The sequence below is a fragment of the Sordaria macrospora genome, chromosome 3, assembly GCF_033870435.1.
Source record: "Sordaria macrospora chromosome 3, complete sequence".
Taxonomy (NCBI): domain Eukaryota; kingdom Fungi; phylum Ascomycota; class Sordariomycetes; order Sordariales; family Sordariaceae; genus Sordaria; species Sordaria macrospora.
The window spans coordinates 5,296,276-5,308,505 of record NC_089373.1 but is presented as its reverse complement, the minus strand read 5'-3'; the positions used below and the strand labels follow the sequence as shown (position 1 = coordinate 5,308,505).

Sequence of the window (12,230 nt, the reverse complement as noted above, 5' to 3'; positions counted from 1 at the left end):
ATGTTTCCGACATGTACAGAGAGTTGGCCCTCCGAGTCTTCGGTCATTGCGTTTGCCTTTTGCGGCGCTTCGCCAGTCGAGAAAAGAAGCCACCGTAAGGTGGTTTCGGGTACATACTTCTATCCGCATCCATGACACCGCTGGACGCAAACATGACACTAACACTGTTTGTTCTTTCATCCGCAGGTTCCATGCTTCATCTCCACGCGATAATAACACTCCATAAACTGGAACTTGGGTTTTGGTTTTCTTTGTCTCTCTTCTGTACAGTAGCGTTAGCTTGCAACAATACTTCCATTTGTTCACTCACATGATGATGCCTTCCTTGCTTGCTTGGTAGCGTTCTTGTCTACACTCGCTTTTGCCTCCGTTGTCGTCATTCCACTGACCTTGATGGTCAAATGTCATTCATATCTCAAGCCCGTAGAGACATTCATAATGAGTAAACCTACCCGCACCCCATGGAAACCTAGAGGCACCCCATAGATTTTAAACAAGTGCATAATAAGCTATAAGTACAATTTGAAAGAGAGAGAAAACTACATATCCCGACTCCTAAGATGCAGATCTTACGGAGCTAAAGCTGAATTTGATTAATATCTTCTTATAGCTGGCCAAAACTTGTTAATTGCATTCACAGTGACAGTTTTTGCAATTTACACCGCACTTCGTTGTTCAACAGCCCCGGAATTAAAGAAAGGGTTGGAATGGGTGGATATTAACCATATCCTATACCCAAACTCATTTTATTGAAGTGGTGGATTGATTAGGGTAAAAAAATTCGAAATGTCCAAAATCTATAGGGTGCCTCTAGGTTTTGATGGGGTGCAGGTAGGTTTACTCTTCATAATATCAGCTTCACGAGTGTGTCTCCCCGAGCTGCAGACAAACAGTCTAAACTCTAAATCCTCTACAAGAACGAGCTCATTTTGTCCGCGACTTGATTTGCAAAGATTCTCCAGCGGGGCGAACCTTACAGTCCTTGACACAGACTCTTTCCCAAATTCGAAGGGCGCCACCAGCCTGATATCTTGCTCAACCCGGAAGAAGCGTGAGGTCATGGTCATTGTATGAATAAACAGTACATCATCGGATCGGTAACACGGCTTCCAGAACGTACCGGAATTCAGGATCGTAGATGTGACTTACTCACGCTCGTCGACACAATGTTATCGGCATTGAAGATACCACATGCCGGCCTCTTCAAGACCTAGACCATGCTCCCAAAGCCGCTATTGGCGCTGTCTGCTTGTTGGCCATTACGAGACTTCCAGACATTGTCCTTGTCCGGGATCAGGAACCACGGAAGGTCACTCCCCTGGCTCCTTCGTGATCAGCCCCGGCGACGCCGAGAGCGGCGTATGTGTCTCGTCTTGGACCCTGTGGTCTGCGATCCTTATTCTAGTGTCTCGAGGGCTCGATGGGTGGTGCCGACGGCTAATCGTTATGTGTGCTGGACTATTCGACTGGGGCTCATGGTGGGACCGTGGGGAGCAGACAGCAGTGATACGAATCCATCACCTGGACACTTCCCGCTGTTGTGGACGTCGTGTAGCACTTGAGATTTGAGAAGTCGTAGCTCAAGAGTCAAGACTCCGGAACCGTGAATGTAGCTCTAGGTACGGTACCAACCGGGTACCCAAAGACAGAGAGATGGAAGCTCAAGTCCTGGAGAGGGAGAAGCTCGTATGTCAATTGTCGTTCTTTTCAATATAGACGCGTGTGTGGGCTGGAACCTGCCCATGAGCCTGCGACAACTTGCTCAACTATCATGCCCACGAAACATAAAACTTCCCAAAGCGCCATCTCATGAATGGCGGCCACTAGTATAGTGGAAGTTGTGCGTCAATAACGACCTTTGTCTTGATATTGCTGGTGCTGCTAGTCGTTGATCGAAGTCGCTGGTTTGAAAGCAAAAGGTCATCCGGCGCCGCCAACCAGAGAGCGGAGACCTCAGACAACGGCCGGGACCGGATCCTGATCGAGTCGGAAAGAAGCATGGCGGCATGGCTGCATGCCCTGGCGGTTTGGACCGGTAAATGCATCTGCAAGCTGATTGACACCGCAAGAATGTTGCCGACCTCGAGCCGACATAATCAAACGGCCCCCGACGTGGAACATCCTCGATACCATATGGTTCCAAGGAACACAGAACCGGCACTCCTCGGCGCTGCCCTCAGTTGGGTAGGTAAGGTAGGTAAGAAATATCTAGTTCCCTTCAGTGGAAAAAGATATCAAGAACTGGAAGTTACTTTCGATCGAGACTCGAGAGCAAGGTAACCGACTTTATTGCCAAGACCAAGAAATGGACATGGACAGGAAATTGCTTTTTGTTGGGGACGTGCTCAATCGCTGCTATCAGCTTGCGCTGCACATGGGAAAGTATCAAATTTCTTGTACCGCTCCCCTTGTTACCTAGAGGTACCTATGGGGTGATGCTAACGATGCTGCTGGCGATGGAGCGAGTGACATTGAACGCAACCGACAATTTGGAACAGAAACGGCACAGCCGAGCCGGAATATGACATCTGATTCTGAGAAGTGGAAGTCGTCATCCAATTATTGGGTGGAAGTTCGGAGGCCGGCACTAGAATTGATGGGGAGACTCCGGTGCGATGGTGCGATGGTGTGACGATGGCTTGCATCAATCAGCCCATCGAGAATCTGTGAGGTATCAACCATACCTAGCGATATCTCGACTTTCTCAACGGCCTATGTCGCCGCGCCAACTCGACGCCACGGCGCTGTTGAACACCAGACATAGACGGCAAGACGTTGACCTCGACTGAAAATTGTGGCTCTCATTCGAGCAACATAAATTCCGTGGTGTTGTACTGGTCATAAAAACCGATCGGGTGCGATGACTTAGCTTAGGTACCTAGAGCTACCTAGCCATCGGCCCTCCGATAATGATCCGGGAGAACTTAGGTCTTGCACGGAAGGAACGGACGGTACCTAATGCGGTCGGTTTGACGACTTGGGTCTGGTGGGAAGGAGGCTTGCATTGGAAGACTGGAACTTATACGGCTATTTCAGAAGATACACCTAAGAACTGGCGTGTCGAGTCAAAAGGCCTTGCTTGTGGTTTGGTCTGCAATAGGGGATAAGTAAACGAACAAGCGAGTTCCAAGGCGGATTTGTGAGTTAGCAGTCAACTTTCCTGTTGTGAGTCTAGAGCGTGGCCTGTATTGCGAATGTGGTGATTCATTCGGTAACTAAGGTACTGGTAATCATGTTTATACCTATTGTAGGTACCTGGGGCGAGATAGCGATCAACGATTCTTTCTGCTGCTGCTGGTTCAGAAGCTGTGCTGGTGTGTGCGATGAAGTCAACGTGGCCAAGTCTATCGACGGTAGACTACGTCTACTAGGTTGTCGGTCTTGGACAGGTGCCGCAGGAGTCATTTTCGTAATTGAGGATCTGATGATCTGGTACACAGGCTTGATTTTCAAACGATCGTGCTTGAGCTGCTGATGGCCTCACATCCTTCATACCATGGAATGGAGCTGTGTTACTGAGAAAAGCATAAATCGAAATGCGAAAGCATATCGAGTGTTGAAAGGTCAATTCCCCAAGAGGATTACCGACGCCTCCCGTTAACGTGCAGACCTCAGCAAAAGCTATCATGTTCCCTTTGGGCGTTCGAGTTTGACATTGAACGGTCCCAAGTCTCATCAGAAGATCGCAGCGTTGTCAGGCGATGATTGCACGCCGAACGAAAACGCACCTTACCGTCTTTGTCTGGCTTGCTGCTCTTGATCAACCCACCCAGGACTTCCCAATACCACACCCGGTGACCTGGCCCCCCACCCGCACAGTTCGACCTCCAGTCCAGTCGAGAACTTTTAGACCTACTTCCCGGCTCACCAGGGACTGCTGCGCCCACCCATACCCCTACAGATTGATAGCTAGAACGCAGTGTCTCATGTGCATCAACGACGCCCCCTTGCCTTCCGTGTTTCCGGTGGTGGTGATCAGGGAAATTGTTGGATGGCGTAGTGTAGTCGTCGAATCAGGGACCGACCGACCGGGAAAAGGCCATCTCGTCATTCTCGTGGCAGTTTGGCTTGTAGGCTGGCGGTCCATCTAATGAATGTGATGCAGTCGCCACAGCATCTGTCAGGTCGCACTAAACAACACTAGGAATCCCTCCATTTCTCCGTTGGTGACTTGGTCCATAATGAATTGAGCTGAAAGAAAGCAGCATCCCTTCTCCATGGAAGTTCCCTGAATATCTCGTCTGGTGTCGCGTGCCAATTCCGATCCAGCTCAGCTTTCTCCTTGTCAGTTCGGTTAAACATTAGGTAGTTTCGTCTCAAGCCTTCAAAGAGCCACTTTGCAATCATCCCGCTCGATTACCGGATAGTTTTCGGTAGTTGGACCCAATTTGTCGCAATAGGTTGGCTCTAATGAAGTCAGCTTAGGAGACCTTTAGGGCTGGCATCGTGGAGTACGCTCGAGGGACGGCCGAGAGATTGTGGACTGGACTGGAAACATGAAGCAGCTGAGGAAGACTACCTGGACTAGGCGGCCGCCGCGGAAAAAGGCAATTACTTTTTGATTTTTTTTAAGGACTTCCTGGTGAATCTGGTCTACAGAGAGATCTTCATCAGTTGAGATTTGGGGGTTCCACGCAATTCACAGCCTTTTGCTGGAGCGCGGGAACTCTACCCATCTCGCCCATCTACCCACCGGTCATCCACTGAAGATGAGCAAAGACAATCACGGTAATGTTTACCCACCAAGGCAATGGTGGATTTGTCGGTGGACTCGGTGGCTCTCTGGCTAAAACTGAAGTCTGAACCCCGACCCAGACACAGGATTTCGGACGTTGTATTGTCGGACGCAGGTTGTCGGATACCCTATGGAATTAAAAGGAAACCGAAGGCAACCACAAGTCCACAACTTGTTGAAAGCGGAGAGTGGTGGGTGTTGACTCTGGTCTGGTCTGTGCGGGTGCCGGTAGGATGGTTGAGACTAGATCAAGAAAGGGAAATGCCGAACGCCTCTTTCATTATCTTGGAGTTAGGGTATCGTCGCCCCTGATTCACGCGTTTTATCGAGCGCATTTGGTGTAGCGTTTGGTCAGGGGAGATACAGCGAATGATACCCTGAGTTTCTAGGCAAGCTAGGGTCGTCGCCGATGACATGGATTTGAGGTGATGGAACAAAGCAAAATTGATGAAATTCCCAAGACTTTGCGCCGTTGTTGTAACGGGAATCCCTAGTAGGCTCGGCAGGTAGTGTAGATCATTTGCGAAAGGGGCAGGCAGGCAGGCAGGCCAAACCCTGTCAGGGACGAAAAGTTAGGGCCTCCGCTCCGCTCGCTTTGAGCAGCTCCATTCGGCGATTTGGAGCGAATGGGATGAACACCCGGCTTGGAAATTTTGGGGTGGAGAAATATTGTAAAGAGTGGAATTGCCGATGGGAAAGATGTGCATTTGGGACGAGGAAAGAGTGACGGCTGGTTTGTTGGACAAGTGGAAGGACGCCAAGTTCAGTCGCAACATTCCCAGATGGAGGCTTCAAAGGCTGGGATCTGGGATGGATGCTGTACCCTGAGAGACGTCGGCCACCCCAGCTTGGTTTGATGAGATGATGGAACTGAAGAAGAAAAAATGATCTGCGAGAAGACGAGCGCAAGATCCAGCACCAGGTCCAGCTCAGTCTACACTATGGATGTCGATGCTGTGCATTACATTGGAATATTGAATTGCATGCTGAGACTCCATGGAGCCCAATCTCCCCCGCTTTCCCCCACTATCATTTCCTTGGAAGACCACGGATTCAAACACGGGAGTTACGGTGGAACAGCGCAAAACAATCGATAGTTTACACACACCAACTTGGCGTCACCCTACCTGCCCCTGAGAAAGGTCAATAAACGCTATTGTCTGAGTTATTCGTCCACGCTTGATCCGCCACGGAAAAGTCACCACGAAGATGACACAAAGGAGGCTCAAAACAATAAAAATCTCCGAGGATTTTTGTGCCAAGACAGTTCGGCACTGCAACTGCCAGCAATGCAATGTGACGGGTGTGATCGTGACGGCAGCGAGCCATCACTCACTCAGCCAAGAGCCCCCTGCCGCCACGCGAATGTAACGCCCGACGCCACGCCACCACCCACTGGAATGGCTCGAGAATGGTTTGAATGGGAGGCTCAAATAACAGTCGACCGAGCCGAGGTAAAGTGGCCTGAGTGTTTGCATCCGCCCCGACGACATCTCACTGCGCGACGACGGGACGTCCGAAAAGTTCTGATGGGTGCTTGTCATAACCACCCAACGGGACAGGAACGGCTCCAAGACATTCTCTGAACCATAATCCAACCAATGGTTCCGGAGACGCCTATTCAAGCACATCTTTGATTCGCTCAGTCCAACCAGGACCTCCTGATACCGGACGGACGGACCCGACCCAACATTCATGACCTTTGTTCAAATCTCGTAAACTTGCCAACGACACCCTTTGCCTCCATGTTGCCGGCGGTGGCGAGGAAATTTCCAGTCGTTGTCGAAACCGGATTGTCCAATACTTTTCGAAGAAGAAAGGCTGAAGGCTCCGGCGCCGTCAGATCGGGAACAAAACGGTAGGGACCGGGCCCAGGACCGCCGATGGGTATTATAATTGGCAAAAGGTAAACCGACCGAACCTCAACATGGAAAAAGAATCATGTCATGGCAAAGGAAATGAGTTGGGATCAACGAGGTGGCCGACCACACGTGACCCGCTGACCGTTACCGTGGAAACTCTCCACGAGTCCCGGGCTTCCGGCGAGTCTAGTCCTTACGAGCACGGCCTGCCTGCTCCCTACCCGCTCAACGTCGACTCCGCCATATCCGTCCACATCCACCGCCTGCTGAACCCGCCAGTTCCCCGGGTTAGACCGGGCCACTCATCAAACACCCATTTTCAGCCCGCCACCAAGACCGGTCTGTTTGTTGGACCCGACTCCTCGGGTCTGGGCCTGCGTTGTCTCGGCCTCCCAGACTATTAAATTGTCAGGTGACCAGGTCGGGGTCCTTCACTCAGGTCAATATTGAATAGAGCGGTACCTGCAGTAGTGCACACCACCGTATACGTGTATGTAGTGAGCTTTTGCTACATGAGATGCGTGATGATCATGAACGGGGACATGGATGATGTCATCTGAGAGTCCCCATTCTTTTACGGAGCTTCATGGAGTTTGTGTTTTTCGTGAAACTTGCGGGACTTGCCCGGTTGCCCCTATAGGGACAGACCTGAAAACAGGTGTTCGGACTTAAGGAATATTCAAACACCTATCACATTGGACTTGTGTTTGCAGCCCAGGGAGGTTTTCATGGACCAGCGGTGTTGGATGCTGGATGTTGATTCCCCGTGGAGATATTTCTGAGCCATTCTCACTCTCTCATGGAGAGCCCTACAGATATTGCACCAGGTACAGCTGTCTTCCCAGTCTCCAGTCTCCACGAAACTCCGGTGGGGGGTGGATACCTCGACAAGTTGTTGCGTATCTTAGAACACGAAAGGAAGCAAGCCCAAGAAAGGAACTTCCGAACGCTACACTAGAAGCACCTGCCAATTGCCCCTGATTCAGGCGTTCCATCCCAGTGGATGAATGAGGTTAGGCGAATCGGGCTTGTAATTTAGCGGGCATCTAGCTCTTTGAACCTTCCATAGTACGTATCTCCGCGCGACATGAGAGCTGCCTCTGCTCGGACACGCTGCAAATTTTGCTGCAGCAAAAGGGAAATACATGTGATTGGTTCGCTTGGGACCTGCATGAAGAAAAACGGGTCTTAAATGGAGCTTGAAGAGGTCCGGGAGTGTGAGAGACTGTGACGCTATGTCCACCAAGTGCCGCCCAACCTGGAATAATTTTGGGATTGAAATGTCAACACTAGAAGAGAAGGGGTTCATCCCACCCATCCAGCCTTCCGTCCAACGGGGACAGAGCCGATCATTGCCCTCTTATAACATTAACATGAAGTTAGGTAGGCTGGTTGTGTTGACTGTGTACCTTCATGTAATAACCCATCTGAACGGACGGATGATCGACAGGAGAAGGGAAATAACGTCAGCAAAGAGCCGAGACCGCTCAAGGAAATTTGACAGATGCGCAGAAGCATAACGAGCATAGTGAGCAGAGGTACCCGTTAACAAAAACCCGAATTGCAGATCTTTCCTGCAGAAACACTCGAGCAACGCCCGGCTACACCAAGACCAGGCAAGTGTACCAGGGATCTTAGTTTGGCAAGGAATATGGAACGACTCCTAGTGGTTGGTCGGATATGAGCAAAAGGAAAGAGATCCAGGGGCAAAAAAAAAAACCGAAAACCACGTTCTGGGTTGTTGCTGGTTCTGCTTCCATGTGTGCATGCTGCATGCATGCAGCACCGTTGCAAATGGATACTGTCTCTTCCAATATTCCACACTCCCGTTCTCAGCAAAGCAGAAAGACATTTTTCCCCATTCCAAGAAGTCCCAAGTCACAAGTCCCCCAGGTCCCGAATCCCAAATCCCCAAATCCGCACTCTTTTCCATATCATTGTTCCAAACCCCGCCCACCACCCGCCGAACGGATATCAAACGCTGCCTGCCATTCCTCGATCCATCAATCAATCACATAAACGCCCAGGCCCGAGTGTGGTGTTGCCCGCCTACCTTCTTCATATCGAAGCCCGCGCGCCCGCCCACATGAATCGTCGTACATGAGTAGTACGTTCCCCCGGTTATCAGACCACTATCGTCGTCATCTTGAAGAAGAACAAGAAGAAAAAGACGAAGACGAACAAGAAGAAGAACACTTCCTCCTTCTCCTCCTACTCCTCTAAATATGACAGTCCCCATTGCGGGCCGAGGTCCACAGGTTTTGGGAGTTGCCGGGTTCTTCCTTTCCTTCAGCACCCTCACACTTGGACTCCGGTGCTATTGTCGAATCGGCGTTGTAAAAAAGTTTGGTGTCGATGACTGGTCGGCTGTGATCGCGTGGGTATGTATAATTTTTTCTTAGTTCTATCTCTATACCTATCTCTGTAACGTACCTATCTACATCTACACATTTAACTATTGGTCCTGCCTGCCCTCATCACTCAATGCTAATACTGTTTGTTGCTACAAGATATTATTCGTACTCTATTGCACATTTTGCATCACAGCTTGCCATCATGGCACAGGTCAACATGCGACTGATCTTCCACCACAGGAGATTCCCATCGGGTTGAAGGTAAGTGTCCATTACCCCCCCTCAAGCCAAGCCAAACCGCAGTCCCGTCTTTCAACATCTAAGTATCTAACCTTCCCTCAAAAATAGTGGTGGTGGGCATGCGAACCAGTCTACGTTCTCTCCAACATGGCCCTGCGCCTCTCCATCGGCGTGCAACTTCTGCGCATCGCCATCTCCAGGACCCACAAGCTCATCATCTGGATAACCGTGTCCATCTTCCAAGTCTGCAGTCTGGCCTTCTTTTTGCTGTTCGTCATGCAGTGCCTGCCTTCCAAGTACTTCTGGGAGCGCTTCACCGGCGGCGAGGGCACCTGCATCAACCCCGAGATCACGGTAAACGCGACGTATGCGTATTCGGCCGTGTCGTGCGCCACCGATTGGATCCTCGGTCTGTTGCCCATCTCGCTCGTATGGCATCTGCAGATGACGCCGAGGACTAAACTCATGGTTGCGGCGATTTTGGCGCTTGGTGCTATGTAAGTTCTTTTTCTCCCTATTAACCCTCCCATCTTATCCATCCTCTTCGCATGTGCGCAGTTGCTTACTTCAAAAACCCCCCCACAGCGCCTCAACAGCAACAATCGTGCGCATGCCCTACGTCCATGATCTCGGCAACCAAGCCGACTTCCTCTTCGCCACCACCGACGTAGCCATCTGGTCCACCGCCGAGACAGGAATCGGCATCGCCGCCTCGGCAATCGCCACCTTGCGCCCGCTCGCGCGCACTTTCTTGGCCCGCTCCAAGCTCTTCGGCGGCAGCACCACGCCCCACGGCGCGGGCGGGACCAGCAACCCATGGCCCACCTCGGCCAGTAATGGCGGATACATCCGCAACCGCACGGCGCAAGACGGCGATTGCGCCGACGAGTTCGGGTTGCGCGAGGACATAGGCCGCAACCGCGGCGTGACGACGCTGGTGGAAGCTGGCAAGGGAGGCGTCAGGAGAAGCATGTCTGGCCGAAGCGATAGCGTGGGACCCCTGACGGGAGGCAAAGATGGTTGGAATAGCAGCGAGACCAAGCTCACGGATATCAGCAGCGAGGACGGGCTGAGTAATAGAGGGGGCGGGTGGCCGACGGGGATAAGGACGACAACGGTCACGACGCAGAATGTTATCGAGACGGGCACGAGCCCGCCTATGCCGAATGGGCCGTTAAGGGATTAGAGCGCTGAAGGGGGAGTAGAGATGTGGAGGCTGTAGAGGTATAGACAGGGCTTCCATTGGTAGCGCGCAAACGGCTTGGGACTGTCGGATTTTTGGACTTGAATTTCCACTTTAGGATTTGGTTTGGTTTGGAGCACTTTTTCTTTGTTGATAGCGGCTGCTTGTAGCTTCCTTCTTTGTACACTTTTATTTTTCCTGAGAAACGAAGGACGTCCCGTCGTCCATTTGAGGAGTTAACGGGTCCATTTGAGGAGTTGGCGGGTTCATTTGATACATGGGTAGACGTACACACGCACACCGCTCTATTTCAAAGCGTTGCTTTTCATGTCACTCGCTCCCCTCTCCTTTTCTCCTTCCTTTCCTCCAACTCTCAACGGTTCGTAACTGCCTTTTGACTAGTAAAACACTCGCCCCATGCCCGGTGATGACCAGCGCCGCGCCGCCGGCCGGCCGACCGATCGGCAACAGTGAGTGAGGGCCAAAGCAACAAAGGGTGTGTGTGATTTGAGCGCAGCGCAGCGTCGCTGGGGCCGCTGCCAGTTGTTTTCTGGATTACATCGTACTGGTGCCGTCGATTTGTGCCTGTCGTTCGATGCGGCAGTCACCATTTCGTTCGGGGGGGGGGGGGGGGGGGGGGGGGGGGGGGGGGGGGGGGGGGGGTTGGCTGACAATGATGTTGGCTGTCGTCGGTCGAACACAGCCAGTGTACCTCGGTTGGGGTTGAGCCTCCATTTCATTGTCTTGAGAGGAGAGAGTTGAGGCTCGTTTATTCTTCTTGTTGTTGCCAAGAGGGAAGCAAATGTTTCCATGCGACCGAGAGTGGTGTAACGAGGTTGTCAAGACCACTTCAGGGCCAAAGAATTGTGTTAATGTACGCCAAGACAGCCGCCCTGTACAAGAAAATATCCCCTCACAGGCTCACAGACCGAGCACGTCCCCAAATTTCCGTTCATGTCCAATTCTTGTCTTGGCAATAAAGTTGGTTAGAAGTGCTCTCGACCATAGTGGTTTTCTTGCTTGATATCTTTCCAAGAGAACTACACAGTACCTATTTTTATCCGCATGAGGGCAGCGCCGAGGAGTGGTTTCTGTGTTTGTTTTCAAATATTCAATCGGCTGCACATGCATCAGTGGTCCAAGCCACCAAGCCGGGTATCGCACCCGATCGCTGTTCCCGGCGAGTACAAAACAACGAATGTGCTCGAATACGTAACAGTTTGGAGTTGAGGTCAATGTCTTTCCAAGATCCCATCTGGTGCTTCATGGCGCCGTCGTGTCGGGGTCACGCCTGCCACCGAGAACTCTTCCTCTGCATGTTGAGATGTCGTTGTGGTTGACATCACAATGGACTGATGCAAGCCACCATCGCACCGGAGTCTCCCATTTTCCAGTGCCGGCATCCGAAATCCCAAGCAATTGGATGACTTATCAGATGTCACATCCCGGCTGTTGTCGTTGTGTCCTAAAATTGTCGGTTGGTCGTTCGCTGCATCGTTGCACCGCAAACATCGTCAGCATGGCTTCCATTTCTGTATCGCGGTTAGTGTGGTCTTGGCAACGAATGTCTGTTGGACAATTTCTCTGTTGAGGGGGCAAATTCTGTTGCTTTAGTAACTGCCGTAAAGGCATTTCAGCAGGAACATACTTTATTAAAAGCGGATTGACCGTGGAGGAGTGGTTCAGTTTATCATCACAGATTTTGTGGTTGGCGATGTTCGTTGGTCTTGGGCCTCGGGAAGATGATTTCTGTTACTTACGATACCTCGTAATCTACTCTTCCCTTTCTCGTGTCCAACCCTAACCCGTGCGTAACGCTTGCCGCTTGCCGGTTATTGTACGCTTGTTTACTTTGT

The 12,230-nt window shown here is 51.3% G+C and overlaps 2 protein-coding genes across 2 annotated transcripts; both read left to right on the top strand.

Annotated features, from left to right (window-relative positions):
• Window positions 1-6,662: 6,662 nt before the first annotated feature.
• Window positions 6,663-7,001, top strand: SMAC4_09478 (uncharacterized protein; the record flags this gene model as incomplete). Its single annotated transcript, XM_003346334.1, has 1 exon — window positions 6,663-7,001. One exon carries the CDS (start codon window positions 6,663-6,665, stop codon window positions 6,999-7,001), a length of 339 nt encoding a protein of 112 aa, XP_003346382.1.
• A 1,404-nt stretch (window positions 7,002-8,405) lies between these two features.
• Window positions 8,406-10,605, top strand: SMAC4_09479 (uncharacterized protein). The gene is made up of 4 exons (XM_066090959.1): window positions 8,406-8,978; window positions 9,108-9,212; window positions 9,300-9,688; window positions 9,777-10,605. Exons 1-4 carry the CDS (start codon window positions 8,823-8,825, stop codon window positions 10,375-10,377), a joined length of 1,251 nt encoding a protein of 416 aa, XP_065946642.1. The 5' UTR covers window positions 8,406-8,822; the 3' UTR covers window positions 10,378-10,605.
• The last annotated feature ends 1,625 nt before the right edge of the window (window positions 10,606-12,230 follow it).